Source organism: Leucopleurus acutus, assembly GCF_964270905.1.
Source record: "Leucopleurus acutus genome assembly, chromosome: 13".
Classification (NCBI taxonomy): domain Eukaryota; kingdom Metazoa; phylum Chordata; class Mammalia; order Artiodactyla; family Delphinidae; genus Leucopleurus; species Leucopleurus acutus.
Window position 1 is genome coordinate 82,859,575 of NC_139155.1, and position 27,214 is coordinate 82,886,788.

At 50.1% G+C, this 27,214-nt stretch overlaps 1 protein-coding gene across 6 annotated transcripts in view; it reads left to right on the plus strand.

Moving 5' to 3' along the window:
- Nucleotides 1-27,214, plus strand: part of MLXIP (MLX interacting protein) — a gene marked incomplete at its 5' end in the record, with an annotated part of 57,877 nt that overhangs the window by 26,421 nt on the left and 4,242 nt on the right. For 4 of the 6 annotated variants that reach the window (XM_082852511.1, XM_082852512.1, XM_082852514.1 and 1 more), the window contains 10 exons: nucleotides 18,353-18,459; nucleotides 19,122-19,207; nucleotides 20,996-21,085; nucleotides 21,512-21,553; nucleotides 21,905-22,076; nucleotides 22,736-22,825; nucleotides 23,401-23,492; nucleotides 24,455-25,109; nucleotides 25,539-25,660; nucleotides 25,762-25,942. In XM_082852511.1, the coding sequence (XP_082708637.1) occupies nucleotides 18,353-18,459; nucleotides 19,122-19,207; nucleotides 20,996-21,085; nucleotides 21,512-21,553; nucleotides 21,905-22,076; nucleotides 22,736-22,825; nucleotides 23,401-23,492; nucleotides 24,455-25,109; nucleotides 25,539-25,660; nucleotides 25,762-25,942 (1,637 nt within the window). Of the gene's footprint in view, nucleotides 1-18,352; nucleotides 18,460-19,121; nucleotides 19,208-20,995; nucleotides 21,086-21,511; nucleotides 21,554-21,904; nucleotides 22,077-22,735; nucleotides 22,826-23,400; nucleotides 23,493-24,454; nucleotides 25,110-25,538; nucleotides 25,661-25,761; nucleotides 25,979-27,214 lie in introns of all 6 variants that reach the window. The other 2 variants (XM_082852510.1, XM_082852513.1) reach the window with 2 other exon arrangements.

Genomic DNA, 27,214 nt, shown 5'->3' on the forward strand with positions numbered 1-27,214 from the left:
ATAATAAGTCAAAACTTCTTTTTATCTTTCACCGTTGTTTTTAAGTTTGGTTTTATGAGTAACAAGTTGTTGCTTCTTATAGAAGGGGCATAGTGAAAATAAGTATATCAAAAAGGAAAAATGTAGGTATTTTGAATGTGATAAAGACGTAATATTTACGTATGTCTCAGGAGACAGTGTCAGCAGAGGGATGTTCGTCTCAGCTGGGTCGGTGTGGAGATATACAGCGTTACTGAAGCAGAGACCAGTCTGATGAGATCATCTAGCTTGCCTTCGATTTAGTGCGTTTGTCTCCAGCTCTCCTGCTCATCCCCAAAGGTTGGAAGGTTAGCAGGTTGATTAAAAAGCAGGCATGGTTGGAAGGTTAGCAGGATGATTAAAAAGCAGGCATGGGAGAAGGATGAGAAGAGGGAGAGATTTAGGGTGACAACTGATTCTCAGCAGCAGACGGAAGGGAAATTCTCTTTAGCTGGCGGAGGTAGAACAGATTTGATTTTGGAACGTCTCGTAGGGGAAGAGGGCTGTGCAGAGTTTTTTATTTGTTTGTATTGCTTTTTAAAGTCCCCCTCCTCAGAGATAAGCCAGAAGTCTGTGGTTGTGGTGGGGTGTTGCAGACCTTTCTAGTCCCTCTTCTGCTTAATGGTAGCTGGTGTTACCCTAACACCCCTCTACTATGGGTGCCTCTCAAGTGTATTCTTTAGGGCCAGCCTCTCCCTTTCTGGGGAGGGGTACAGTTCTAGACCCTATGAACTGGAAAGGAAGTTGGAGTAAGCTAATTCAGTTCTCTCTCATCTAAAAAAGGGAAAGTGAGGCCAGGGCGAAGAAATGACTTGTGGAGCAGAGATGGCGTCACATTGCTATTCAGCGTCAGACCTGGGGCTGCAGCGCTGGGGCCTGCCACCTGGTTTTGTCTTGTTCGGTTTCTATTAAGACCCTTCATTTTCATCTAGGTGTCTTCTCTAAAATGAAGCAAGCCTGGAAAAAGTAACAATCAGTTAATTTACAAAGCCCTGTGGTCTGATTTTGAATGTTGGGGGGAAGAGAAGGGAGGTGGAATGTGGGGGGAAGATAAACCGAGAACAAACGGACAATAACACATCCATGTGAGAGTCTGGAGTTCAGGCCAAGGGGAATTTCAGTGTGCATGACGGGGGGCGGGGCTGAGAGGGGAAGGGACTGTCAGGGGGCGGTACTGACGGGGGGAGGGACTGTCGGGGGTGGGAGAGGACTGACGGGGCAGGGACAAATGGGAGGGAGTGCCGGGGGCAGGGACACACAGGGGAGGGGCTGACGGGGCGGGGCTGGCAGGGGTAGGGGCTGACGGGGCGAGGGACTGACGGGGCAGGGACAAATGGGAGGGAGTGCCGGGGCAGGGACACACAGGGGAGGAGCTGACGGGGCGGGGCTGGCAGGGGCAGGGGCTGACGGGGGAGGGCCGCTGGAAGGGTCCTGGAAGGGTTGGGAGGTGTGGGCCGGGCCAGGGGCTGGAGTGGGGCTGGGGGGGCGGGGCCCGAGGGAAGAGGGTTTTCGCTGTGGAGTTCCCTCAGCACCGATTGTGCGGTGGCGTTTTGCTGGGCTCGGGGGGGGAGGTACTGGTGAGCAAAACAGACGGAGTTGTTACCCCCCCCCCCATGGAAAATGCAGTCGGTTGTGGAGACACACCGTCAGCAGACACACACACAGGCAGTCGCAGATTGTGGTAGGTACAGGGTGTTGTGAGAGGTCGTAGCCAACTAACTCATTTACCTTGAGAACCATCCAGGAGGGAGACAGGGAAGGTGAATGAGGTTCTTGTTTAACCCAGACACGTGCAGCTTCGGGGCTCTACCGGGATGAATACGCAGGGATTCTCTTCTCTCTAACAAGCAGGGCAACCCCTGAAGGAGTCTCAGTGGGGGAGAGAGATGAACAGATACGGGTTGTCCAGGTCATTCTGGCCTCCTGGGTGGGTGGGGCCGGGGGGGGGGAGACAGGAGGGGAGGAGCCCAAAGAGGAAGCCTGGCGGAGTTTGGCGGGGACCCGTGTACACCCTGCCTCCCGGCTCCCCCTCCCCTAGCTTTTGCCCCACACCACTGAGAACCTCCGGACACCACAGGCCTGTGGTCGCCTGCCTGTCTGTCATTCTCCGGAGCATATAAGCTCCACGAGGCTAGGGACTTGGTTTTGTTCACTGCTCTGCACCTAGGACAGTCCTAGATGACAGATTTGGGTGGATGAATCAGGGTAGTGTCACGAAGAAAGTGGTATCTGAGCCAGATTAATCTGGCTACAGTATTCATGCTGTGTATAGCCCATGTGCAGCCTGAAAACGTTCTAGTTCTTATCATCAACCCGTTTCTGGTGTTAAGCACTGTTTTACACAGGGCATTATGGTAGGTACTACAGAGAATTAACGATTGGCTTCAGCTTCTGGCCCCAGAAAGGTTAGAATTTGTTAGGTGTACCCAGAGCAACTTCAGTTAATTTACCCGTAATGTCACTGTGATCCTAGTTTGTTGTCAAAGTTATTGTCAAAGGTTTGAAGTTTCAAATTCAATAAAGAACAGATTCCATGGTTTTTTTTTAATAGCCAACGTTGACTTTTAAAAAAGGACCCAGTGCTTTTTAAAGCCTATTTATAGGTCTTGGCTACCCGTAGGATGTTACCTTATCCTTTGAAATGCATCAGACAGCTTCAGATTTCTCTGCCTTTTAAGTAGGTTATGTAGCTGGCGGTGCCTCAAAAATGGCTAATAATGGTGATACTAACAAAGTTGTTTCTTGCCAGTCTTCCTAGGAACTCAGAAACATTTGCAAGCGTGATCTATTTCTGTTATATCTCTGGCAGCCAGTTTCTTGACTCCAGGTGTGTACTCTGGCCGGAGACCTCTGTTAATTTACTTCCTTTTTACACCAGGTGTCTGAGATGGGGTGGAGTTCTTCCACTCTTTACATAAAAATCTTAACCTTGGTGAATACTTGAACCTATTAATTACCTTTTCCTGTACGTGGATGAAAGTGCTAGGGAAAGGCTGTATTCTTTGCAGGTAGTTGGTTATTCCTGGTACTGAATATAATAGAAACCTCTCACTTATATCTGTGGGTTGGCCAGTTTGATCCGGGTGAGGGTGGCAGTTACCATATCAGCTGCCCGTGCTGTGCTGAATACAATAAAGTGTGAATAGTGCTTGTGTTTGGGTGTGTAACTATGTGATTTTGTTTTGTTTTGCTGGCTTCACTTTTTAAACTTTCTTTTGACATTATTCTGCGTATTATGATTAGAAATGCGAAGGACGTTTATGAAGAAAATTACAGAAGACAGCTTCAGGTTTTTAAAAAAACCTATTTTTAAATAGGTTAAGTTGTTCGAATAAGTAGAGAAACATAGGCCAGTCTAGGATGGAGATGACCCAGCTGGAATGGTCAGTGGTGGACACACACTGTGTAGTGTATTTGTTAAGTGCAACTCCAATCAAAATGCCAGAATAGTTTTCTTTTGAGATTTGACAACGTGATTGTAAAGTTGGAACATGGAGGAATAAATAGGCAAAGATTCTAAAATTTGTTTTAAAAAATGATGGGGCCAGGGACTTCCCTGGTGGCCCAGTGGGTAAGACTCCACGCTCCCAGTGCAGGGGGCCTGGGTTCGATCCCTGGTCAGGGAACTAGATCCCACATGCATGCCACAACTAAGAGTTCACATGCCACAGCTAAGAAGTCCACATGCCACAACTAAGAAGTCCTCATGCCTCAACTAAGAAGTCTGCATGCTGCAACTAAGAGCCGGGGCAGCCAAAATAAATAAATAAAATTTTTTTTTAAATGCTGAGGACTAACGCTACCTAGGTAGTAAAGTGTATCACAGATTTATAGTTATTAAATCACTGTAATACTGAGACAGGATTCGACACGAATCAGTGATATGAGGCCCAAGAACAGACCCTAGTGTATATTATAATTTTTTTTTTTAAATGAAATTCTGGTTTATTGTTGGACAACATTGTTTCACACATACATCAAACAGGACAAATAAATAAACAGCAACTTCATAGACAAGAAAAGGAAAAAAAGAAACGTTTTATCTTTGGCCTTTTTAACCATCTCATACAAACCAACTGCTTATCGTACAGCTAAGTACATACACAAAAAAAGTTACTGGAATGCTCAGAGTAAGATTGCTTTTTGGTTGTTGTTTTTGCTTTTTTTACACGTTTTTTTTCATCCTTTGAGATTATAATGAACATGGTCACACCACAAGTCAAGTCAGATGTAGGACTGAGGACGCTCCGAAGGCTGGTTTGGTCATCCGAGATCATTAAAAATGCCTGACCCCCACCAATGTGTGCAAAAATATGAAGCGCAAATTAAAAACACAAACAAAATGTCCTCTTCAAAGTACTTTAAGAAAAAAAAGCAGGGCCTTGGAAGTTGTGGTTCTCTTTTCCTCCCCTCTTGCAAGTTCGCGTTGTGGTTCTGGCTGGGTGGCAGGGACCGCGTGTCACCTGCGGGTGGCGCTGCCCGCATGGGCGGGCGGGCAGGCGGGACCCTCCTCGGAGGGGACCACGTTTAGATCCTGAGACGGGAAGTGGAGGGTGACTAGGCCACGGTGGCCTCTAAGTTTAAGTTTTCCTTTTTGCTGTCCAGTCCTCCTCATCGGTCTCCTGCTTCTTGGTGTCAACATCGTCATCCGCCTCATCGTCACGTCCATCCTCCTCCGCACCGTCACCCTCCCCCTGCCATCTACCTCGTTGTCGGCCTCCTGCTCCCCATGTCCCTCGCTAGCATTCCTACGAGCAGGTGCCTCTCCCCACTCTCCGCCTCCTCCACAACTTCCTTCTTAAGTCCTTAGTGGTGATTTTGGAGCCGGTGTCTGCGGCCGCATCTGACATGATGGGGCAGGCTGGTGATCCGACGCAGCGGGTTAAGAAGAAAGCAGGAGTGAAGTAAGTCAGAAAGAGAAAAACAAACGCCGCATGCCAACACATACACGTGGAATCCACAGAAAGAAAGGTCATGAAGAACCTTGGGGCAGGATGGGAATGAAGACACAGACCTACCAGAGCATGGACCCGAGGATATGGGGAGGGGGGAGGGCAAGCTGTGACAAAGCGAGAGAGAGGCATGGACACACACACACTACCAAACGCAAGGCAGATAGCTAGTGGGAAGCAGCCGCACAGCAGAGGGAGATCAGCTCGGTGCCCTGTGACCACCTAGAGGGGTGGGATAGGGAGGGTGGGAGGGAGACGCAAGAGGGAGGAGACATGGGAACATATATACATGTGCAACTGATTCACTTTGCTATAAAGGAGAAACCAACACACCACTGCAAAGCAACTATACTCCAACAAAGATGTTCAAAAAAAAAAAAAAAGAAAGAAAGTAAGAGTTCGACGACGCTGGCGGTAAAGCTGCCGGCATCCGGCGGAGGTGACTGCGGCATGCGGGTAGCCAGACGCGGGAACAATGCAAAGATGGCTCTTCAGAGCAGCCAGTCCATTCCTGACCTTGGAGTGGCATCTTACACTTTACTTCCCTCAGGAGAAAATGACCTTATCCTTCTGGGTAGAAGAAGAACTCAGACAAGGTCCCTCTTCAATCATTTTGAGGTCCTTAATCTAGTCCCCAAATCTCCACGAGGCACAGAAAACAAAATAAAATAAAACAAAAACTCTTTAAAAATGCACAGGCAATGAAGTCACTCCTCCTCACATAGGTCTTCTTAAAATTAGGTCACCTTTTTCTTTCTCCTTTGTGCTTTGTCTGCTTTCCCTTGCTCAGAGGGTGCCGCGTGCAGAGGCCTCACACCTGGCCCTTCAGACCAGAGTTCCTGGTGCAAAACGGTAGCCCCGACACCTCAGCTCCGCGGGCACCTGCAGAAGCGCTGAAGAAACACCACGATTCAAGATGGCGGCGGCTATATTATAATTTAATATATGTTAATGGAAGTGTCATAAATTAGTGAGGGAAGATGAGATAATCAGATAGCCTTTCGGAATTTATTTGGTGAGCTGTATAAAGAACTAAATTGATTTTTCCCCCAGATGAGTCAGAGTTAAATGTAAAAAGTAAAACCATTTAAAACATAGGCACAAAACACCAAAAGAACTGGGGTACTCAGAAGTGGTCCCAGGTATTATATATGAGAATGTGGTGTATGATGGCGATGGTTTTTTAGTCTAACAGGGGAAGGATGAATTACTGAGTGAATAAATAGGTGGGAACCATTGACTGAAGCAGGATCCCAGTATCTTCATGAAACCAAAACAACTTTCAGATGGAGCAAAGGATGTAAAAGGTGAAGCTATGAAAGAACTAGAAGAAAACATAGATAAGTGTTTTCACAGTCTTGGGATGGAAAAGCCCTTTTAATTATGACACAAAAGATAGAAACATAAAAGAAAGGACTTTAAAATTTTGATTGCATTAATGAACAATGTCAACTAAAACAATAACAAAAACTCACCATACATTAAAAAGCTAAGTAGAGTAAAAAAGCGAAATAAAGCACATCAGAAATAGTCGAGGCAAAGATAAATAGTCAAGACGGACACATTAACTCTGCCATGTGTGTGGCAGACATTTCCACCAAATTAAGAGCTTTCAAACAACAGAAATCGAGCAGAAGACATGCAGACAGTTAACATTAAAAAATCCAATGGCCAATAAACATAAAAAATACTAATAAGTGGGAACTAAAAATTAGTGATCTAAATTTTTGTTTGTAAGATTAGCAGACACTGGGACTTCCCTGGTGGTTCAGTGGTTGAGACTTCGCCTTCCAATGCAAGGGGTGCGGGTTGGATCTCTGGTCAGGGAGCTGAGATCCCACATGCCTCAGGACCAAAAAACCAAAACATAAAACAGAAGTAATATTGTAACAAATTCAGTAAAGACTTTAAAAATGGTCCACATCAAAAAAAAAAAATCTTTAAATAACTAATTTGAGTAATTGTTTGGGGAAGTAGGTACTATTCACGGCTATTAGGAGTGTAAATTAGTATAAACCTTGAAAGATTCTTTGACTATTACAAAATTATAAATGTACAAATACCCTCTGATTCAGCTTTCCAATTTCTAGGAATTTATCTCACAGAAACAGTCGTGCAGTTGCACAAAAATGTAAGTAGCAGTATGGTCATCGAAGCAGTATGTTTATTATAGTGAAAAACAGAAACAATGTATGTCCATTAATATAAACGAATCCTATTTATTGAAAAGTGGTTAAGTAGATTGTGATAAATGTATATAATGGAATATTTTGTAACCAATAAAAGCTGTATACAACTATAATAAGATGTCCATGACCGTAAGTGAATTATAAAACAAAATAATTCCATATCTTTAAATACTTTTTTCATATGTTTTAATCTGAATAAATACACACATATATACATAATCTAATAAATATATATTGTAAGGATTTAGGGCCAACTACAAAGTGGCAGAGAGTAGTCCACAAGACTCCCTTTTTTTTTTGGGCATGTGTCGCAGCTCGTGGGATCTTAGTTCCCCGACCTGGGATTGAACCTGGGCCCACGGCATAAAAGCGTGGAGTCCTAACCACTGGACTGCCGGGGAATTTCCCAAGACTTCCCTCACTTCTAACACCAATTGCAAGTTCCCAAAACCATCCTCAGGTTCTGTAATTGCTAGAAGGACTCACAGAACTCACTGAACACTGTTATGCTCATGCTTACAGTTTATCTCAGGGACAAGATTCAGATTAAATCAGCCAAGGGAAGCCATGCGTAGGGCAGAGTCCAAGAGGGGTCCAAATGTGGTGCATCTGGTTGTCCTCTCCCAGTGGACGGCGTTACCTCCCTCCGGCCACGATGTGTGATGCTGTCAACCAGGGAAGCTCACCTGAGTTTTTGGTCTTCAGAGTTTCTATGGGGGCCGGATCACTGTCTGTGTGGCTGGCCTCTAGTCTCCAGACCCTCCAGAGATGGCTGATACCTTTAGTCATGGGTTCCTCTGGAGATTGGAACTGACACCCCCTGCTCCAGAGCCCCCATTGTAATTACATAGTGAGGTTGTCCTGTGGCCAAAGCCCCAGACAAACGCAGATACTCCTGTTGGGCAGGACATTCCAGCGGCCTAGAGGTTACCCCTCAGGAGATGAGGGCAAGGGCTAGACTTCTCTTTGAATAAGCTTATTTCTTCACTACACAATGTTATCACCAAAATTTAAACAATAGTGATCTCAAGGTGGTGGAATTGCACGTGACTTTGCTTTTGTTCTTTGTACTGTTCTGTGTTGTTTGAATTTTCTTTCAATGTGAGTATATAATTTATTTAAAAATCAGATAAGACTAAAAAGGCTAAAAAAGAGATTAAAATGAAAAGTAAATCTCTGGATAGGGTGGGTGGGCAGGCAGGGAAGCAATAAAAGAAATTCTAAAGACCAGTAGATATGACTACACAAAAATATAACCTACTTATTCAAAGACATGCTATAAAAAGAAGTAAAAACCAAAACCTAGGGGAAACATTGGCAGAAATATCACAAAGCGTTAATATCATTAATATTATAGTATTACCAATATAAAATAGCAAGAAAAAAACAACTGACACTTCAACGGATGGTGAAAACTGAATAAGATCTGTCGTCTAAGTAACAACGTTCCCAAAGCTGGTTTCCTGGTTTTGAGGTTGTGCTACATCTAGAGAAGGTGCCACCACTGGGGAAGGCTGGGCAAAGGGTCCATGGGACGCTTTGTACTATTTTTTTTTTACTTCCTGTGAGTGTATAATTATTTCAAAATAAAAAGTTTTTTAGAAGACAGAGGGCACAGACAGCTCATAAAGTAAAAGAGACACATAGCTAATATGCAGATTTTTAAAAGCATTTTATTAACAAGTGATGCAGTTGAAGTGAGACACCACTTTTTCCCGTTGTAGGCCTGGTCCCATCCTCAGTCTAGAGGAGTCGGGAACACCCTGGGTTCTGGATTCAAGTTTACTCTCCTGGCAAATAGACATATGGTTATGGCTTTAACTGGTGCCCTGCCCAGCATCCCTGCTCCTGCCTGAAAGGCCAGTGGTGGCTCGAATCGGACAGGAAACTCCAGGCTTTAACACTCAGGAACATGCCCAAGACTCAACTTCAGTGTTCAGCAACATGCCCCAGATTTGGGCAGCACTTATTCTGCACCAGGCCCAGTCCTTTCACGCCTCCTGTGGTCCCCAGCTCTCCTGTCGGGGAGGGGACATCGGCACCCTTTTTACCAAAGGCGGGGCTCTGACAGCTCCCGTTGTCACCAGCCCAGCGCCACTCTCTTTCCCACCACCACTCTCTTTCCTCATTTGCTTGGGAATGGTGTAAGCATGGCGGTGTCTGTCCCCAGGTGGGAGGCTGGGACACGGGAGGGAGCACTCCCAGCAGGGACACGTCACTGCCCTTCACAGTCAGGGCACAGGGGGTCACCGCTGCGGCTAGCCTGATTTTGCCTCTTTCAACCCCGTCATGGTGCTCTAATTTTTGATGGTCATATAAGTGATTACTCCCTGCTTTTTACACAAAACAGACAATCACAGTCCTCACAAACATGCTCACACATGTGAGCAGACACACACCTAGACACACTAGCGCACCCACACACGCACTCTCATGCACACACCATACTTACCACACACACACACCACACTGTACCCACATACCCACACACACACACATGCATGCCCCACACACAAACCACACGCGCACACCCCTTGTCAGCAGGACAGACCTGGAATGAGGACCTTGGGAGCCCACATTCCTGCCTTGCTGCCAGCGCCCTCTGATCCTGCTTCTCCAATACGACTTTCTTTGAATGTTAAAAAAGAAAACAAGATGCCAAGTGACCCAGGAGGAGGATGAATTTGGGGTGCAGGAGAGAGGACCCACGCCTGGGCATGGGAGCAGGGCCTGAAAACCTCACAGGCTTTCTCCGGGTGGAGACTCTGCTTGGGCAGGTGGCCCAGGGCGGAGGGCCCGTGGCTCCAGGGCGGTTCCATTGAACACGGTGCCCTCCTCCTGCCATGCCGCTCGCAGGGCCGCTCCCCACGCCGTGGCTCCTCAATGAACCTTTGTCTGTCTGGAGCCTGTTAGTTTTGGCTCCTAGCAGCCTGTGGAACCAGGCCCAGATCCCAGGGAAAGCCAATAGAGACCGCTCTTTTGAAGAAAAAGAATCGGAATCCTGGAATAGAGAGACCAGTCTGAGCATTATTCATCCAGTCACTCATTAAAGAAACCACTTAGCTATTATCCTCATATTTGGATCTGGTGCACAAAACTGACTTGTATACAAGTTTTATATCTGCTCATGTGATTAATTTCCTTCCCCAGTTAACTAGAAGCCCTATAAAGTCTTGGACTATACCTGGTCTTTTTCCCTTGTTTATTTTGAAAAAATAATACATTCCTGTGTTATATTTAAACACTAAAAAAATGGTAAACAGTGAAAACTAACTCTCTGACTGAGCCCCCTTAATTCTGCGATTCAGCTCTCCAACGGGAAATCACTGCTTCACTGTTACCTGTTTCTTGTGTATCTTTCCTGAGAGTGACTGGTTGTCTTCCTCCCTCCTTCTCCCTCCCTTCCTGTGTGTGTGTGTGTCTGTGTGCATATCTCCCTGCTGCAAATACAAATGGTGGCCATCCTGTATATCTTGCACCTTGCTTTTCTTTCTCACTGAATACATCTTGCAGGTCTTGCCTGTACATCAGCACATATAAATGTGTGTTGTTCCCAGCTTTCTGCTCCCACAAACAGTACTGCAGTTTAATGTCTTCTATTTATGACTTTGTGCCCACGTGCAAATGCGTCTACAGACTCAACTCCTAACAGTGGAATCGTGAGTCAGACGGATGTGCCTTTGAAATGTTGATAGACAGTTGTCCGCTTGCCCTCCAACAAAGGTCACAGTTGTTTTTGCCCATCATCATGTCCCCAGTGCCAATGTAATGATCAGACCTCTCTCCCTTAACCAGAATTCCGAGCCGATTGGGAAATAAAACTGGAGTCAGTTCACACCAGCACTCATCACTGTGGCCAAAATGTCATACAACCCAAGTGTCCATCAGCAGATGAAAGAATAAACAAAATGTGGTCTCGCCATCCAGTGGAATATGATGCAGCCATAAAAAGGAAGTACTGATACATGCTACAGTGTGGATGACCCTTGAAACTATTGTGCTACGTTAAAGAAGCCAGACATAAAAGGCCACATATTTTATCATTCTGTTTATGTGAAATGTCCAGAAGAAAGAAATCCATAGAAACAGAAAGTAGATTAGTAGTTGCCAGAGGCCAGGGGGAAAGGAATGGGGAATGACCGCTCGTAGGTACAGGGCTTCCTTTGGGGGTGATGAAAACAGCACTGAAACGAGGTAGCAGCTATGGCTGCACAGCATTGTGAACGTACTGAATGCCACTGAATTGTACATTTTTATTTTTATTTTATTTTTTATTTTATTTTTTATTTTTTTTTAACATCTTTATTGGGGTATAATTGCTTTACAATGGTGTGTTAGTTTCTGCTTTATAACAAAGTGAATCAGTCATACATAAACATATGTTCCCATATGTCTTCCCTGTTGCGTCTCCCTCCCTCCCACCCTCCCTATCCCACCCCGAATTGTACATTTTTAAATGGTCAAAATAGTAACTTTTATGTTACATGTATTTTACACAACAAAAAAGATTCAGCAGATGCTGGCTAAATTATTCTCCGTATTGTTGATCAAGCTGAGGATGTGGCTTATAAGGGAACCCCAGACTGTCTTTCCAGGCAGCCCGGGACTAAGAGAGGCCTCCCTGACCCCAGGCTCTCTCTGTAGGAGCAGAACAGGAGGGGCCTGGGCCCTCAGTGGGCAGCTTTCCCACAAGAGGAAAGGAGAAGGGCCTGGCCCCCCATGTCAGTGCTACTTTCCACACTCCGTAGCTCACCCACTCCACCTAGCTGGGAGGGAGTAAGGGGGAGACAGGCCTAGGAATGTTTTTGTTTGTTTGTTTTATTTTATTATTATTTTAAAAATTTATTTATTTTATTTTTGGCTCCATTGGGTCTTCATTGCTGCCTGTGGGCTTTCTCTGGTTGCGGCGAGCAGGGGCTACTCTTCGTTGCGGTGCGTGGGCTTCTCATTGCGGTGGCTTCTCTTGTTGCGGTGCACGGGCTCTAGGCACACGGGCTTCAATAGTTGTGGCACGTGGGCTCAGCAGTTGTAGCTCGCGGGCTCTAGAGCGCAGGCTCAGTAGTTGTGGCACGTGGGCTTAGTTGCTCTGCGGCATGTGGGATCTTCCTGGACCAGGGCTCGAACCCGTGTCCCCTGCATTGGCAGGCGGATTCTTAACCACTGCACCACCAGGGAAGTCCAGTAAATATCTATTCGAATTATAGTTTTGTCTGAGTGTATGCCCAGGAGTGGGATTGCAGGATCATATGGTAGTTCTACTCTTAGTTTTTTGAGGAACCTCCATACTGTTTTACATAGTGGCTGCACCAATTTACATTCCCACCAACAGTGTAGGAGGGTTCCCTTTTCTCCACACTCTCTCCAGCATTTATTATTTGTAGACTTTTTAATGATGACCATTCTGACTGGTGTGAGGTCGTACCTCATTGTAGTTTTGATTTGCATTTCTCTAATAATTAACGACGATGAGCATCTTTTCATGTGCCTGTTGGCCATCTGTATGTCTTCTTTGGAGAAATGTCTGTTTAGGTCTTCTGTCCATTTTTCGATTGGGTTGTTTGTTTTTTTGTTATTGAATTGTAGGAGCTGTTTATATATTTTAGAAATTAAGCCCTTGTCAGTCACATCATTTGCAAATATTTTCTCTCAGTCTGTAGGATGTCTTTTTTTTTTTTTTTTTTCGGTACGCGGGCCTCTCACCGTTGTGGCCTCTCCCGTTGTGGAGCACAGGCTTCGGACGCCCAGGCTCAGCGGCCATGGCTCACGGGACCAGGTGTTCCGTGGCATGTGGGATCTTCCCGGGAAACGAACCCGTATCTCTTCATTGGCAGGCAGACTCTCAACCACTGCACCACCAGGGAAGCCCTGTAGGATGTCTTTTTGTTTTGTTTATGGTTTTCTTTGTGGTGCAAAAGCTTATAAGTTTGATTAGGTCCCATTTGTTTATTTTTGTTTTTATTTCTATTGCCTTGGGAGACTGGCCTAGGAAAACACTGGTATGATTTATGTCAGAGAATGTTTTGCCTGTGCTCTCTTCTAGCAGTTTTATGGTGTCTTGTCCTATATTTAAGTCTTTAAGGCATTGTGAGTTTATTTTTGTGTATGGTGTGAAGGTGTGTTCTAGCTTCATTGATTTACATGCGGCTGTACAACTTTCCCAACAGCACTTGCTGAAGAGACTGTCTTTTCCCCATTGTATATTCTTGCCTCCTTTGTCAAAGATTAATTGTCCATAGGTGTATGGGTTATTTCTGGGCACTCTGTTCTGTTCCATTGATCCATGTGTCTGTTTTTATGCCAATACCACGCTGTTTTGATTACTGTAGCTTTGTAGTATTGTCTGAAGTCAGGGACGGTTATGCTTCCTTTGTTCTTTTTCCTCAGGATTGCTTTGGCAATTCTGGGTCTTTTATGGTTCCATATAAATTTTAGGATTGTTTGTTCTAGTTCTGTGAAAAATGTCATGGATATTTTGATAGGTATTGCATTAAATATGTATAGTGCTTTGGGTAGTATAGACCTTGGAACGTTTTGCCTGTGGGTTTCCAGGAAGCATCAGGAATGGTGAAGAAGTATTGCCTCACAAGCAAATGTGGTTGCATGACCAAATGAAAGGACTCCACCACTGTCTGGGCCCCACACCGGTAGACCCCAGAACCGTTGCCTGCTTTCTTTTGGAGAGATGGTCTGGCCAGGAATTAGGACCTGGGACCTAATCCTACCTGGGACCAACAGAACCCCAAATTCCCGCCCCAGTCTCACTCTCCCCCGTTCTTCTTAATTCCAGCTCCTCTCTGTGCAAGGCTTGCATTTTAATTTTCATTCCAAAGCAGTCTCTTGCCAGACCTCTGAAAAATTCAGTTTGCTCGTTCCACCCAATGGCAGTTTTGAGAGAGACTTCTGTTGTGCTGTAGACTTCCTGCCCGTGTCATGAACCTGTCTTCTAGGAAGGGCTGCTGTGGCAGGGTGGGGATGAAGGTTTTTCTTTATGGAAAAGTTTAGTACTCAGTAATTCCATATTTAATCGCACCTCCCACGTGCCAGGCACTGTGCTGGGATGAGTCAGACCCAGACCCTGGCCTTCCCAGAGTAAGACTGGGAGAGTGGGGGGTGAATCAGGGTCATTGTTCTGATCAGGAAGCTGGTGTGTGTGTGTGGGGGTTCCCAGGCGTTTAAGGAGGTGGGGTTGGGAGGCAAGGCTGGAGGAGATCTTGCCAGTGGTCTTAGAAATTTTGATAATGTGTTTCTGGTAACACTTTATTTTATTTTAAAGATTTTTTTGATGTGGACCATTTTTCAAGTCTTTATTGAATTTGTTACAATACTGCTTCTGTTTTATGTTTTGGTTTTTTGGCCCCAAGCCATGTGGGATCTTAGCTCCCCAACCAGGGGTTGAACCCTCACCCCCTGCATTGGAAGGCAAAGTCCTAACACTGGACCACCAGGAAAGTCCCAATGGTAACACTTTAAAGAAGGAATATGGCAGAACCCTGAGTTAGACTAGGAAGTATCCCAATCAGCCGTGTCTGGAAGCCGAGTGAAGCTGGGACGGGGCTGAGGGGAGCAGGAATCCGATCATGGCTGCTTTGTGGGCGTCCTGCTCAAGGGAGCTCCACCAAGGAGCCGCACGGTCCCTTTTAGAACTCTTTGGAGCAGCCTTTCCTGTATGTTCCGTGGGAATCTAGACTTGGGGTACCTCCATAGAAAGGGTCCCAGTCCTTGTCTTCGGATGTCTGTATAGGGAATGTCTCCTCACCCCGTTGAAGATTGACAGTGACATCAGCACATCAAAGGCTCCAGGGAGCCCATCAGTAAGGAAACGTCTCTCCACCTCTGCGGGCACTTTAGGTTTTGGCTTTGGTTGCAGACTTACTTCTTTGCGTTGGTTGAGCGCCGCCTGTTGGCTGTTGAGATATTACAGAAGCCTCAGTTGATGGGTGATAGCAGTTGGAAATAAACATCAAGGAAGAGGGAAACATCCCAGCAGTTGAGAAGATGAGAAGCCCAAACTATACCCTATCAGATTTGGTTTCTAGCCTCCAGGGTTTGATCTCTCTCTGAATCTTCCCACCCCCTTCGTGGTAAGTAATTGAAGCTGTTGCCGTTGTCTGACTTCTCTGAGAAGATGCTCTATGCTCACATCAGCCACTTTGTCTTAAGTAACAAAGCAGGAGTAAGGGTGGGTTTATATTAAGCCCGGTGGTCAGTCCTTAACAGAATGTTGCAGGGGACTTCCCTGGCGGTCCAGAGGTTAGGACTCCACGCTTCCACTGCAGGGGGCACGGGTTCGATCCCTGGTCAGGGAACTAAGATCCCACATGCCGTGCGGTGCGGCCAAAAAAAAAAAAAAAAACCACAGTAACGGAACGTTGCAGGACTCCAGAGTTTCTCCCCACAGGAGTCCTCGTTTTCCATCCCATCTCTTCTCCTGCTTCTGTCCTCGGCAGCTGTCTGCAGGTGGCAGATGCCGGGTCAGGATTCTGGTCCTGCTAGACACACAGAGAAAGTGGTGTTTGAATCCTGGCCTTCAACATAAGGAAGCTGTCAATTATAGAGAAGTTTTGTTTTCCCTTAAGGAAATAAAAAAGTAGGGAGGGTTTTCTGTTTTGTTTTGTTTTCTTCTGGAACAGGCAGGAACACCCTGCCTGGCTAGACAGCGGGTTGCTGGAAGATCTTTCAGAGGAAGGGAAAGAGGGTTGGTTTGCCCAGAGGTGGGACCAATATACTCTGGTGTATACTCTGCCCTCCAGACTGGCCTAGAAGCATCCCCCCGCCTCCCCCTCCCCCCCGCTCCTGCCATTCTGGGTGTTTTCTATGGCCTTGACCGGACCTGTGTTGCTGTCCTGAGGGCCGTCAAGCCAGGCAGAAGGACCAGCACAGGCCTTTCTGCCTCTCCTTGGTTTAGCTGAAGTTTTCTCATCCTCTGGGCCTCAGCTGAGATGTTACCTTCTCCAGAACGCCTCTTGTGACTGCTCAGACAGGGTTAGTTATGCCAACTGTGTTCCCACAGCCCTTTGCTCTTGTTCGAGGCACGCAGCACGTAGGCAGGACTCATGCCTCAGCAGCTCATGTGCTCCATGAGGGCCGGGACCTCATCCGCCTCACCCATCCTTTTCCTCCCCTCCTAGCGTGTGCACGACACACAGTAGGTCCTCAACGCTTGTTGAGTGAGTAGATGGACCCAGGCCTGCCTTCCAGGCCCTGAGGAAGCGAGTGGCTCTGCAGCTGTGCGGGCGTCAAGGCTGACCTTTGCCCTGGTCTCTGCTCGCTGGTGTCGAGAGGGGTCCTGTGGGTGTCACCTTTTCTTCCTGTGGGGAGGAGGCACCCCACGACAGTGGTGGCAAACACGAAAGAGAGGACTTTTCAAGTCAGGAGGTGTTAAAAGCCAGGCCTTCGGAAAATAACTTAAATCCAGATCACTGAGGTGGTTATTAATAGCTTACCTTTACATTTTACCTTAGGGTTTACCTGTCCTGTGTGTCTAAGAACGTGTGCGTGTGTGTGTGTGTGTGTGTGTGTGTGTGCGCGCGCATTTAATCCTTATTAAAACACTCTGGAGGCAATGGTGTTATTGTAATTTTACCCAGGAAACTGGTGTGTCAGAGAAATTAAGTGACTGTGAAAGTTCACAGCCAGTACGCAGTCGTGCCACAGAGGCTCAGAAACACTGGGCTGCTGGCTGTTAAACGTAGGTGACAGCTGGGGTGGAAGTGCCTTTGGACCGGGGAGAGGTGGGAGGAGGAAGGCATGTGACGGGCTCGAAACCCCTGACCCTTTGAGCTGAGGTGGCTTCTGTCTGTCTGTCCCTCAGATTCTCAAAGGACTTGCTGTGACGTTTCCTCTGGGGGTGGGTCACAGCCTTCCTCCAAAGCCTGGGCCAGTGCTGGGTTGAGTTGCGGGGGGGGCGTGAGGTTTGCCAGGTGCACCGCCAGGGGCTTCTGCTTGATAAACCAGGTGTTTGGGTTCAGGGAGTGTTTACTGCTCAGGCAGTGCATCTTTGAAGACCCCAGATGTTGTGACTGCTTGTCACATGGAATTTCTGGGTGGGTTTGGAGAAGGGGCAGGGCTGTGGCCTGCAGTGATGTAGAACCCACAGAACCCCCTTTGTATGGACCAGTGACCGTGCCTTGCCCATCTCAAGCCATCTGAAGAGGGGAAGCCCTATGCCAGCTGCTCAAAGGTGGCTCCTGGCACAGCCCTTGAAAAACTAAACTATTGAGAAGCCTGTGCCACCAGGCAGCATTCCTTGCCTGCCGTTAGCTTTGTTTGCAAGGGCCGTTTAAGTCATTCAGCGAAGAATTATTACACGAGCCCCTGCCTTGTGCCAAGTTCTGTACTGGGTGCTTCAGATGAGGATGCCGGAAGGGCCCTCCCCTCGAGAAGCTGCAGTCTAGTGGCAGGAGGTGTGGGGACACATTGCTACACGGGGAGTGGATGAGTGCTGTCTTTGAGGTGTGAACAGTGCTCAGGGGTCCTGAAGGGATTGGCGGCAGCCTGGGAGAGGCTGGTGCCGGCTCGGAGGGGATGATGTTTGAGCATCATTTGGAAGGATGAGTGGGTGGCCAGGGGCGGAGGGAGGTCTGTGCAGAGTGAGGAACGCAAGCACAGGGGCCTGGAGGCAGGAGAGGGCCCCACAGGTTCTGAGGCCAGTGGGACGTTTGTGTGCCTGGACTGTAAGTGCCTCAGGGGGACTGGTGGCAAAGGAGGTGGCCGAGACCAGGTTCAAGCGGGCTGGCTTTCGTTCGGTGGTCAGCAGATTTCTTTTTTCCTTCCCCCAACTTTACTGAGATAAAATTGACATATAACGTTTAAGTTTAAGGTGTACAACGTGATGATTTGATACACGTATGAGGCAAAATCAGCAGATTTTTAACTTTCAATTATGGAAGATTTTAAAGATATTAGAAAGTAGACAGAATAGATTAGTGAACCCCGTGTAGCATCACCTCACTCCAGCAGTTACCAACCCATGGCCGATCCTGATTCCTCCATACCAACACCATTGCCCCCTGTACCCCATCCGTATCACTTTGAAGAAACCCTAAAGTGCCTTGTGTATCCTATCAAGCCTAGCCTGTGGCTTGCATGGGTTAATCCAGAGTTTTGAGGCCTGGAAGGATTGGGAGGCACTTCGTGATTTCATTCCATTTTCAGAGAAACCACTGAGTTTCCCCTCTTCATTGTACCTTTCAGTGGGAAGTTGGTGTCTCCGAAGTGGAAGAATTTCAAGGGCCTGAAGCTCCAGTGGAGAGACAAGATCCGGCTTAACAATGCCATCTGGCGGGCATGGTACATGCAGTGTAAGTGCCGCGTGGCTGGGCCGGAGACCCTCCAGGTTCTGCCACCAGGAGGCCTTTGCACCTCGGGCCCCGGAGCCTGCTCTTGTAACATTGTGTGTCAAACAGAAGTCTCTCTCAGGCTGTGTGCGTCCAAATCCGAGTGAACTGGACCCTTATTGCCATCGGCACTGGGAGCCCAGCCAAGCGTCTGCAGGAGGCAGAAGTGTAGGCCGATTGCTCCCAACCTAGTGTGCTCAGTGTTGTAAAGGCAGAGGAGGAGGGACGGGTGTACAGCCGAGAGGTGACATTTGGAGAGTCGGGGAACAGTTCCTGTTTTCAGCAGGTCTGAGACGATGCCGGCCCAGGCCGCGTCCTGTGTCCAGCTGGCTTGGGTACAGGTGGGTCTGGTGACTTCTACAGGAGATCGGCGTGCTCGGGGTCCCCTAGGCTCAGGCCGGTGTTTCTCTTGATCAGCCAGACTCCCTTTCTCGCCCACACATCACTGCCAGACTCTTTTCCTTGGACCTGGACCCCTTTATTTCCCTGAAATCTCATTTTCCAAGGGAAGGAGAAGGAAAGAACCCTTAAGGGTCCCCCCTGAGGGGCGGGGTGTGAACAGAAGAGGCGGAGCTCCTGCGGGGGTCTCTGCCGCAGTGACGCTGTCTCACCCTCTCCCCGCCCAGATTTGGAGAAGCGCAAGAACCCCGTGTGCCACTTTGTCACTCCGCTGGACGGCTCTGTGGAAGTGGACGAGCACCGGCGGCCAGAGGTACTTGGCATGTGATGGGCCCTCACTCGGGAGGAGGTGACTCACAAGGGTGGGACCGAGGGCTCTGGGTCCCACAGAGGGAGGACGCAGGACAGGGTGCTGGGGCTGTGCTGTCCTGGCAGCTGTTTTGACCCTGAGAAGCGATGGCGATGCGGAGGGCAGGTGGCCTCTGACACCCCACAGAGGTTCCCGCCTTCTCAGACCCGGCTGACCCAGGGACTGAGGGGGTCCTCCAACCGGGACTTACCCTCTACTTTCTTTTAATGTCAGTATTTCTCTGGAAGTCAACGGGGAGGGAATCTTTTTTTCTTTTTTAAAATTTTTATTTATTTTTGGCTGCGTTGGGTCTTTGTTGCTGTGCGCGGGCTTTCTCTAGTTGCGGCGAGTGGGGGCTACTTTTCGTTGTAGTGCGCGGGCTTCTCACTGCGGTGGCTTCTCTTGTTGTGGAGCACGGGCTCTAGGTGTGCGGGCTTCAGTGGCTGTGGCTCGCGGGCTTCAGTGGCTGTGGCTCGCGGGCTCAGTAGCTGTGGCTCGTGGGCTCTAGAGCACAGGCTCAGTAGTTGTGGCGCACGGGCTTAGTTGCTCCGCGGCATGTGGGATCTTCCCGGACCAGGGCTCGAACCCATGGACCCTGAGTTGGCAGGCAGATTCTTAACCACTGTGCCACCAGGGATGTCCCACGGGGAGGGATCTTGACTCCTTACAAGGCAGACATTTTTAACTCTTAAAGAATGAACTCGAGATCTTTATATACTGAGAGGGAAAGATGTTGAAGAAATAGTAAATGAATAAAAGCAAGTTGCACAACAGTATTGCAGTATCTTCAGGTTAATTTTTTAAAGCGTGTGTCTGTGTGATTGTACATGCATAGAAAATGTCTTGAAGGATATACAGAAATTGTTTCCTCGTGGGATTAGAGTGAGGAGGAGGAAAGACTCTTCTTTCACTTTTTACTCTTCTGCATCTTTTTAGCTTTGTCCAAGCATGTCTCACTGTTACCATGAAAAGGGGAAAACTTGGAAAGTAACCTAATGAAAGACAGTTGGGAGCCATAGGACGTGATCTGGTGTTAGTATTAACGAATATCACTTTTTTTGGTCTGGTAATAATATTGCATTACTCACGGTGAACATTCTTCACTGTCAGAAACACACAGTGAAGTATTCTTGGGTGAAATTATGTGGGATTTATGATAGGATATCTGGGACTTGCTTTAATATTTTCTAGCCATTAAAAAAAATAAAGGAATCTGAAAGTGAGGTGGGCTCTCGGAGGCCGTCGTGAACGCCTCGTCACCAGAGGTCTTCAAGGCTGCTGTGGAAGGGGCTCCCCGCCCTGCACAGTGGGGAGGCTGAACTGTATCTTAGAGGTCACTTTCCACCTGAACCTTCTGTGACGGGCTGTTTGTTTTCACCCTTTGGAAACGTGGCGGAGGCTAAGGGCATTTGAGAGCTAGCCTGGGTCTCTGGAGGTTCTTCCAGCGCCGGGAACTCTGTGCTTTTCCCCTGCCAGGCACTCTGTCTGACCCCTGCTCCAGTCCAGCCTCCAGGACCTGGGCCCCCGAAGCCCCCTGGGTTATCATGGGCCATGAAATGAAAGCTCCCCTTCACTCAGAGGCCGGGCGTGGCCCAGCAGAGGCGGGACGCACTCTGTGGACGAAGCCGCAGGCAGGCAGCCTGCTTCTCGGAGCTGGACTGCCCGGACCCGACTTCCAGAGACAGACGCTTGCTTCTTGGCAGGGCGGCTCTTCCAGCGCCACTGCTCACTCTGCCCTGCGTCTCCCCACAGGCCATCACCACGGAAGGGAAGTACTGGAAAAGCCGCATTGAGATCGTGATCCGGGAGTATCACAAGTGGAGAACCTACTTCAAGAAAAGGGTATCTGGCTCGGGCTCCAAAGAGAGCACGTTCAGGAAGCCCCGTAGGGGAGGGAAGAAGTGAGCCCGGATTCAGAACACTGGCCCCCAAGGCTGTGGCCCGGAGCTGGCCACCCCTCTCCTTGGTCCAGCATTCTAGCCCAGCCCAAGTGGTGGCCTGCTTTGGTCGTGTGACCCCTTTGCTCTCAGTTTCTCCAGCTAGGAGCCAGGGCTCTTTATTCCACAAACGCTGGCTGGGAATCTCCTCTGTGTCCAGCGTTGGCCTGGGGATGGCAGGGGCAGGATCCCTCTCCCCGCCCGCCTCCCAGAGAGAGAAGGCCTAGATGTTTCTGGAGGTTAGCCCCTTCCAGGAAGGAGAGGCCGAGGGCCTCGTCCCCTGCCTGGGCCTTGAGTGACCACCTTGGTCCTCTCTGTCCTTTCTCCGCAGCTCCAGCAGCACAAGGATGAGGACCTCTCCAGCCTGGCCCAGGTGTGTGAGCTTGGGGGCCATGAGGACCCTCATGGGACCCCTCCCCCTTTGACAAGAAACAGCAGTGACTTGGGTGGCCCAGCACTGCAGCAGCAGGTAGCCCCTGTGCACCCTGGGGCTAGAGGAGGGCCCCCCCCACCTCAGGTGAAGGATGTGAAGGAAACAAGCCAGTTCTCTGCTGGGGGCTGGAGGGGGATTCTCCCTGCAGTTCCCCACCCCCTCACCTTATCTCTTATATGGGTTCCCTGGCTGCTCTGCGAAACAGTACAGCGTATTTCCCTGATGTGATGTGCTGGGAACCCCCAAGTCACTCTTGTCCCTTTGGTTTGTCCTCCCCCCTGTCGGTGGCAGGACGATGACATGCTTTATTGGCACAAGCACGGGGATGGCTGGAAGACCCCAGTCCCCATGGAGGAGGACACGCTGCTGAACACAGACATGCTCATGTCGGAATTCAGCGACACCCTTTTCTCCACGCTTTCCTCGCACCCGCCCGTGGCCTGGCCCAACCCGCGCGAAATAGGTAACCCGCCCCTAGACTCTAGACTGGAAACGTTGCCTTCTCCACCGGGCCCCCAGGGCAGGCTCTGCCTCGGGGCCGTCCCTGAGCTGCTGTCGCTTGTCTAGGGTGAGCAGTGAGGAGAAGGGTTGACCAGCCTCCTTGCTGTGTGGGGGCCCCGTCAGGCCCGTGGTGCCACCGCCAGGGAACAGTGGAGGTTTGGTCTGAACCAGTTTCACATTTCTGATACTGTCCCTCAGCAGAGGACAGGGGCCTGGGGCGCATGACAGGGCCTGTGACTCACTCTCAGGAAAATCATTCGCACTCCTGGGCTGGCCTCTCACCTGGCAGCGTGCAGCTGTCCAGTTAACCCCTCAGGGAAGAGCCCACAGGCTGAAATTAGAACCCGGGGTCTCTGCATAGCTGCTCATGGCTTCTGGGGGGGTGTCTGTTCCCAAATACTCAGTTTACCTTTCCTACGAAAACTCTCTTTCCTGCCCTCTAAGGGCGGACGATGCCCATGAACTGATGAGAAATCCCAGCCAGTGGCCTACGTTTCTCCTCGGAAGAATCTAGAATGCGAGCAGGGCCAGGAAGATGCATTCCAGGCCCTTAATATGTTCCTACAGCACATGGTCTGAGAAGGCAAAATGATTCCTCTGTCTCCTTTCTGATTCTTACAGCACATCTGGGAAATGCAGACATGATTCAACCGGGGCTGATTCCTTTGCAGCCCAACCTGGACTTTATGGACACTTTTGAGCCTTTCCAGGGTGAGGACTTGGGGCAGAGAAAGAGCACGGCTACCTGCATCTTCCTTTACCCAGGACAACGTGGATGTTGCTTCCCTGTCATAGAGGCAACTGTTAGAATGGACCAGGGAGAGGACTTAGAATTTTTCCAGAACTTTTTTATTTTTTTGCTAGTAGCTGCAAGGCCTGGAAAGTGTTTCTGGGATGTCGTTCTGTCTCCTCCTCCACGTCTCAGAGCCTCTGGTTTGGCTTTGACTGTAAGCAGTTCTCCCACTAGGCAGCAGAGTGCGCTGACGACACAGCCACCTCCTCGCCGTTTCCTGCAGTTAGAACTGGTCCTTGAGCTCCTGCCACTGTAAAAGCGGGTGCCACCCAGGCCTGGGAGTGTTTCAGAGGCCACACTGGTTGCCAGCCTGTGCAGCTCCAAGCAGAGGGCCTCCTTCTGCAGAGTTACCTCGTGGTGGGGGGGGCGGGGAGATGCCCTCTAGCCATGGCATTCCTCTGGGTAAGGTGGGGTTCAGTGCCTGATCTGTTTGGGTCTTAATGCAGTGGAGTGATGGGCACAGAGCTCACAAGCCCCTGATGTTGTCTTTCAGACCTCTTCTCTTCCAGCCGCTCCATTTTCAGCTCCATGCTGCCTGCACCCGCCTCAGGGCCTGCACCAGATCACAACAGCCCACCTGCTCAGGTAGAGAGAACTTGGGGGAAGGGGCACCGGACTGGTCCTCAGACCTTTGCAGCCATAAGCAAAGTGCTAGGGGTGACTAGATCCAGCAGTGAACTCACATATAATGTGTAAAGAAGTTATCCTAGCCCTCCTTGGAAGCATCCTTAGGTGTCCGTGAGGTGGGAGACTCTATCAGTAAACGTATGCTCCTGCCTAAGGCCCAGATAACCTTGTGTGCAGCGGGCTCTGTCTTGACCAGTTAAGACTGGGCCGGTGAGACAGCAAAGAAAAACTCAGATCGCTAAGAAAAGGAAGTTCCGTGTACTTCTTTTACTTTTTACTCAGCACTCAACACAAGTTGGTTACCAGCTGCTGGGACGGCTGAGCTGAGTGAGGCATGGCTCTCTGCCATTAAGAGACTCTCGGGCTGGTGCCCATATCCAGTTAGGCGCCCGTGACCTGACCCTCTCTCCCTCCATCTGGCTCCGTGAAGAGTTTCTCCTATAGAGACTGAGATCCGAACAATTGATTCCTTGTAGCGTTTCCCTTTTAGGAAGAGGTGACCTCTCTAGAATTGACATGTGAAACTGTCCTGGGGGAGCCTCGTGAGCAGCTGTGATCCAGGCTGCCCCTGCTCTGTAACAGAAGATGGCAGGGACTTTGGGGGGACCCCGCTGGACTCTAGAAACAAGATATCCCCAGGCCGAGAGCCAAGTGTGTGCAGACAGTCGCTGTGTCTGAGCCGTGTTATCACTGAGTTCCTAATGGAAACAAGACCCCTGCAGATGCCTGGGGAGACCCAGATCCAACCCCCGCAGATTAGCAGTCCCAGGGCTGGGAGACGTCGCCTCTGTCCCTTCTGCCCGGGGCATCGTCCCAGGCGCCGGGTACTGTGTCGGACCTTGTGGTGTGCAGCGCTGGAGAGTGACAGCGAGCAGTGTGACTCTAGCGTTCGTTCCTCACTTCTCCTCTTCCTTCCTTAGGAGAGCATCCTGCCAACCACCGCTCTGCCCACCCCGAGCCTCCCTGACGGCTTCATTGCACCCCCTGCAGCCACGGCCCTGGACCCCACGAGTGGGCAGGGCTGTGAACACACCTCCCAGCCGGGGAACCCCTTTCTCCAGCCCGCAGACTTAGGTCCCTCTGCACCACCCCTGAGTGTCCCGCAGCCCTTCTTGCCCGTGTTCACCATGCCTTTGCTGTCGCCCAGCCCAGCCCCTGCACCTGCTTCCCCCGTCTTGCCATTAGGCCCTCCTCCCGCCACTGCCCTGAACCCCCCGACTCCCCCTGCCTTCCTGCAGCCACAGAAGTTTGCCGAAGTCAGCAAGTCGCCCCCTGTCATCACCCACACGGCCTCTGCCACCCTCACCCACGACGCCTCTGCCACCACCTTCAGCCAGAGCCAGGGCCTCATCATCACGACCCACTATCCCACCCCCTCCGTGTCCCCCTGTGGCCTGGCGCTGTCTCCGGTCAGCCGGCCACCAACCGTTGGGCCTCCTCAACCCCGTTTAACTTTCGTGCACCCCAAGCCCGTATCATTGCCTGGGGGAAGGCACAAGCAGCCCCCCAAAATAGTGCCTGCTCCCAAACCAGAGCCCATGTCCTTGGTATTGAAGAATGCTTGCCTCGCCCCAGGTGAGTCAGGTGGAGGGAAGCAAGTGGGAATCTCCCCCTGCCCATCCCCCGCCGGGATGTTTCCCGTTCCCAGGCTTGCAAACTCGTGACACACACATTGTGATAGGAGACAGAAGGGTTATGAAAGACTACATGTGTAGATCTAGTCTATTTTTTCTATTCTATGTTGTTCTTTTAGTTAGTCTCAATCCAGTTTGAAAAAAACATGGTCCTGGTCATCTCTTTCCCGGGTCTGTAATCTGTCCCCTCCAAGGAGAAGCTGCAAAAAAGTAGCTTTGTCTTCATGCCCTGCAGCAAGGAGGTGACATCTCAGTGGCAGCAGAGGGGTCGTGTGCTGCTCCTAGGCACCCCCGCCCCGCCCTGTGCAGCCTGGCCAGCCCTGGGGCCCCCAGGTGGGCCGCCACCCTCACCTCCCCCTTGTTCTGGCAGCTGCCTTTTCAGGACAGCCCCAAGCAGTGATCATGACCTCAGGCCCTCTGAAGAGAGAAGGGATGTTGGCTTCCACCGTGTCCCAGTCCAACATGGTCATCACGCCTGCTGCCATTGCCAGGGTGAGTGGACCAGACAGGCCCTTAGCATCCTATAACCTTGGGTGGCCCTCACCCAGCATGACTGTGGTTGGGGGTGACCTCTCTCCCCTGTGTCCCCTCAGGCTCCTGGGGTCACAGAGTTCCACAGCAGCATCCTGGTGACAGACCTTGGCCACGGCACGGGCAGCCAGCCTGCTCCCATCTCCCGGCTCTTCTCTCCCAGCACAGTACCGGACTCCCTGGTAAAGGGCGAGCAGGTCCCACCACATGGGGGCATCGCCCAGGTCCCTGCCACAGGTGCCAGTGAGTCTGCTGTCTGGTTGGAACGGTTGGGACCGCGTGAGTGGAGTGACGGGCCCGCTCTGGACTGGGGAGGCTGCCGATGGTGCCCGGGATTGAGCCTGGGTTTCCAGGCAGGGTGGTGAGAAGCTGCCAGTGGCCCAGGCTAGGGAAACGCTCGACAAAGGGCAGAATAAACCAGGGAAAGCAGCCGGCGCATTGCAGTGCAGGCAGTTCGTGTGCTCGCAGAGACATCGCTCGGCCTCCTTCAGAAAGGCCCGGCTCTGATGGGGATTTCCCTGGGGGTCCAGTGGTGGAGACTCTGTGCTGCCAACGCAGGGGGTGCAGGTTCATTCCCTGGTCAGGGAACTAAGATCCCATATGCCATGCGAAGTGACCAAAAAAGATTTTTAAAATTTAAAAAGAAAAAAGAAAGGCCTGGCTCTGAGCTGCCAGTTCTGATCCACAAAAGGGATTGAGTGGTGCTTCCCTGGTGGCGCAGTGGTTATGAATCCGCCTGCCAATGCAGGGAACACGGGTTCGAGCCCTGGTCCGGGAGGATCTCACATGCCACAGAGCAGCTGAGCCTGAGCTCCACAACTGCTGAGCCCGCGCTCTAGAGCTGCAAGCCACAACTACTGAAGCCCATGTGCCTAGAGTCTGTGCTCTGCAGCAAGAGAAGCCACCGCAATGAGAAGCCCACGCACCACAACGAAGAGTAGCCCCCACTCACCACAACCAGAGAAAGCCCACGCACAGCAACAAAGACCCAACACAGCCAAAAATAAATTAATTAATTAAATAAATTAAAAATAAAAAAGGAATTGAGGGGTCCGCGTCGACAGTTTCCAGAAAGCATGAGCCTGGTGTTGCCGTAGCCACAGGAGCCCCCGGCCTTGTCCGGCACTGGCCGGTCTTCCCCTCCCCCACGGTGTGCCGGCACCACGCCTCGGGAGCCCCCTTCCTTCCTCCCCAGCTTGGTCTTCCGTCGGTGAGGTGGCCGGGGTAGGACTGATATTGCCCAGTGACGTCTGAAGAGCTGAGAGGTCAGGGTAGATGATCTTCCCGAGGCTGTGCTGCTGCGGGTTGGGGAGAAGCCAGGTACCAGGTCGGAGGGAGACCAAGGTGTCTTCCTGTCTCAGGTAAAACCGTGGCAGCTGCTCCCGGCACCCTGTGCAGAGGCATCTTCCCGAGGTAGAGTGCAGGACACGAGGGGGAAGGCTCTCTACTTACAGGGATCAGACAGGGACTTGTCCCAGGACAGGCTTTGAAGAATAAGGACCCTCATCTGGGAAG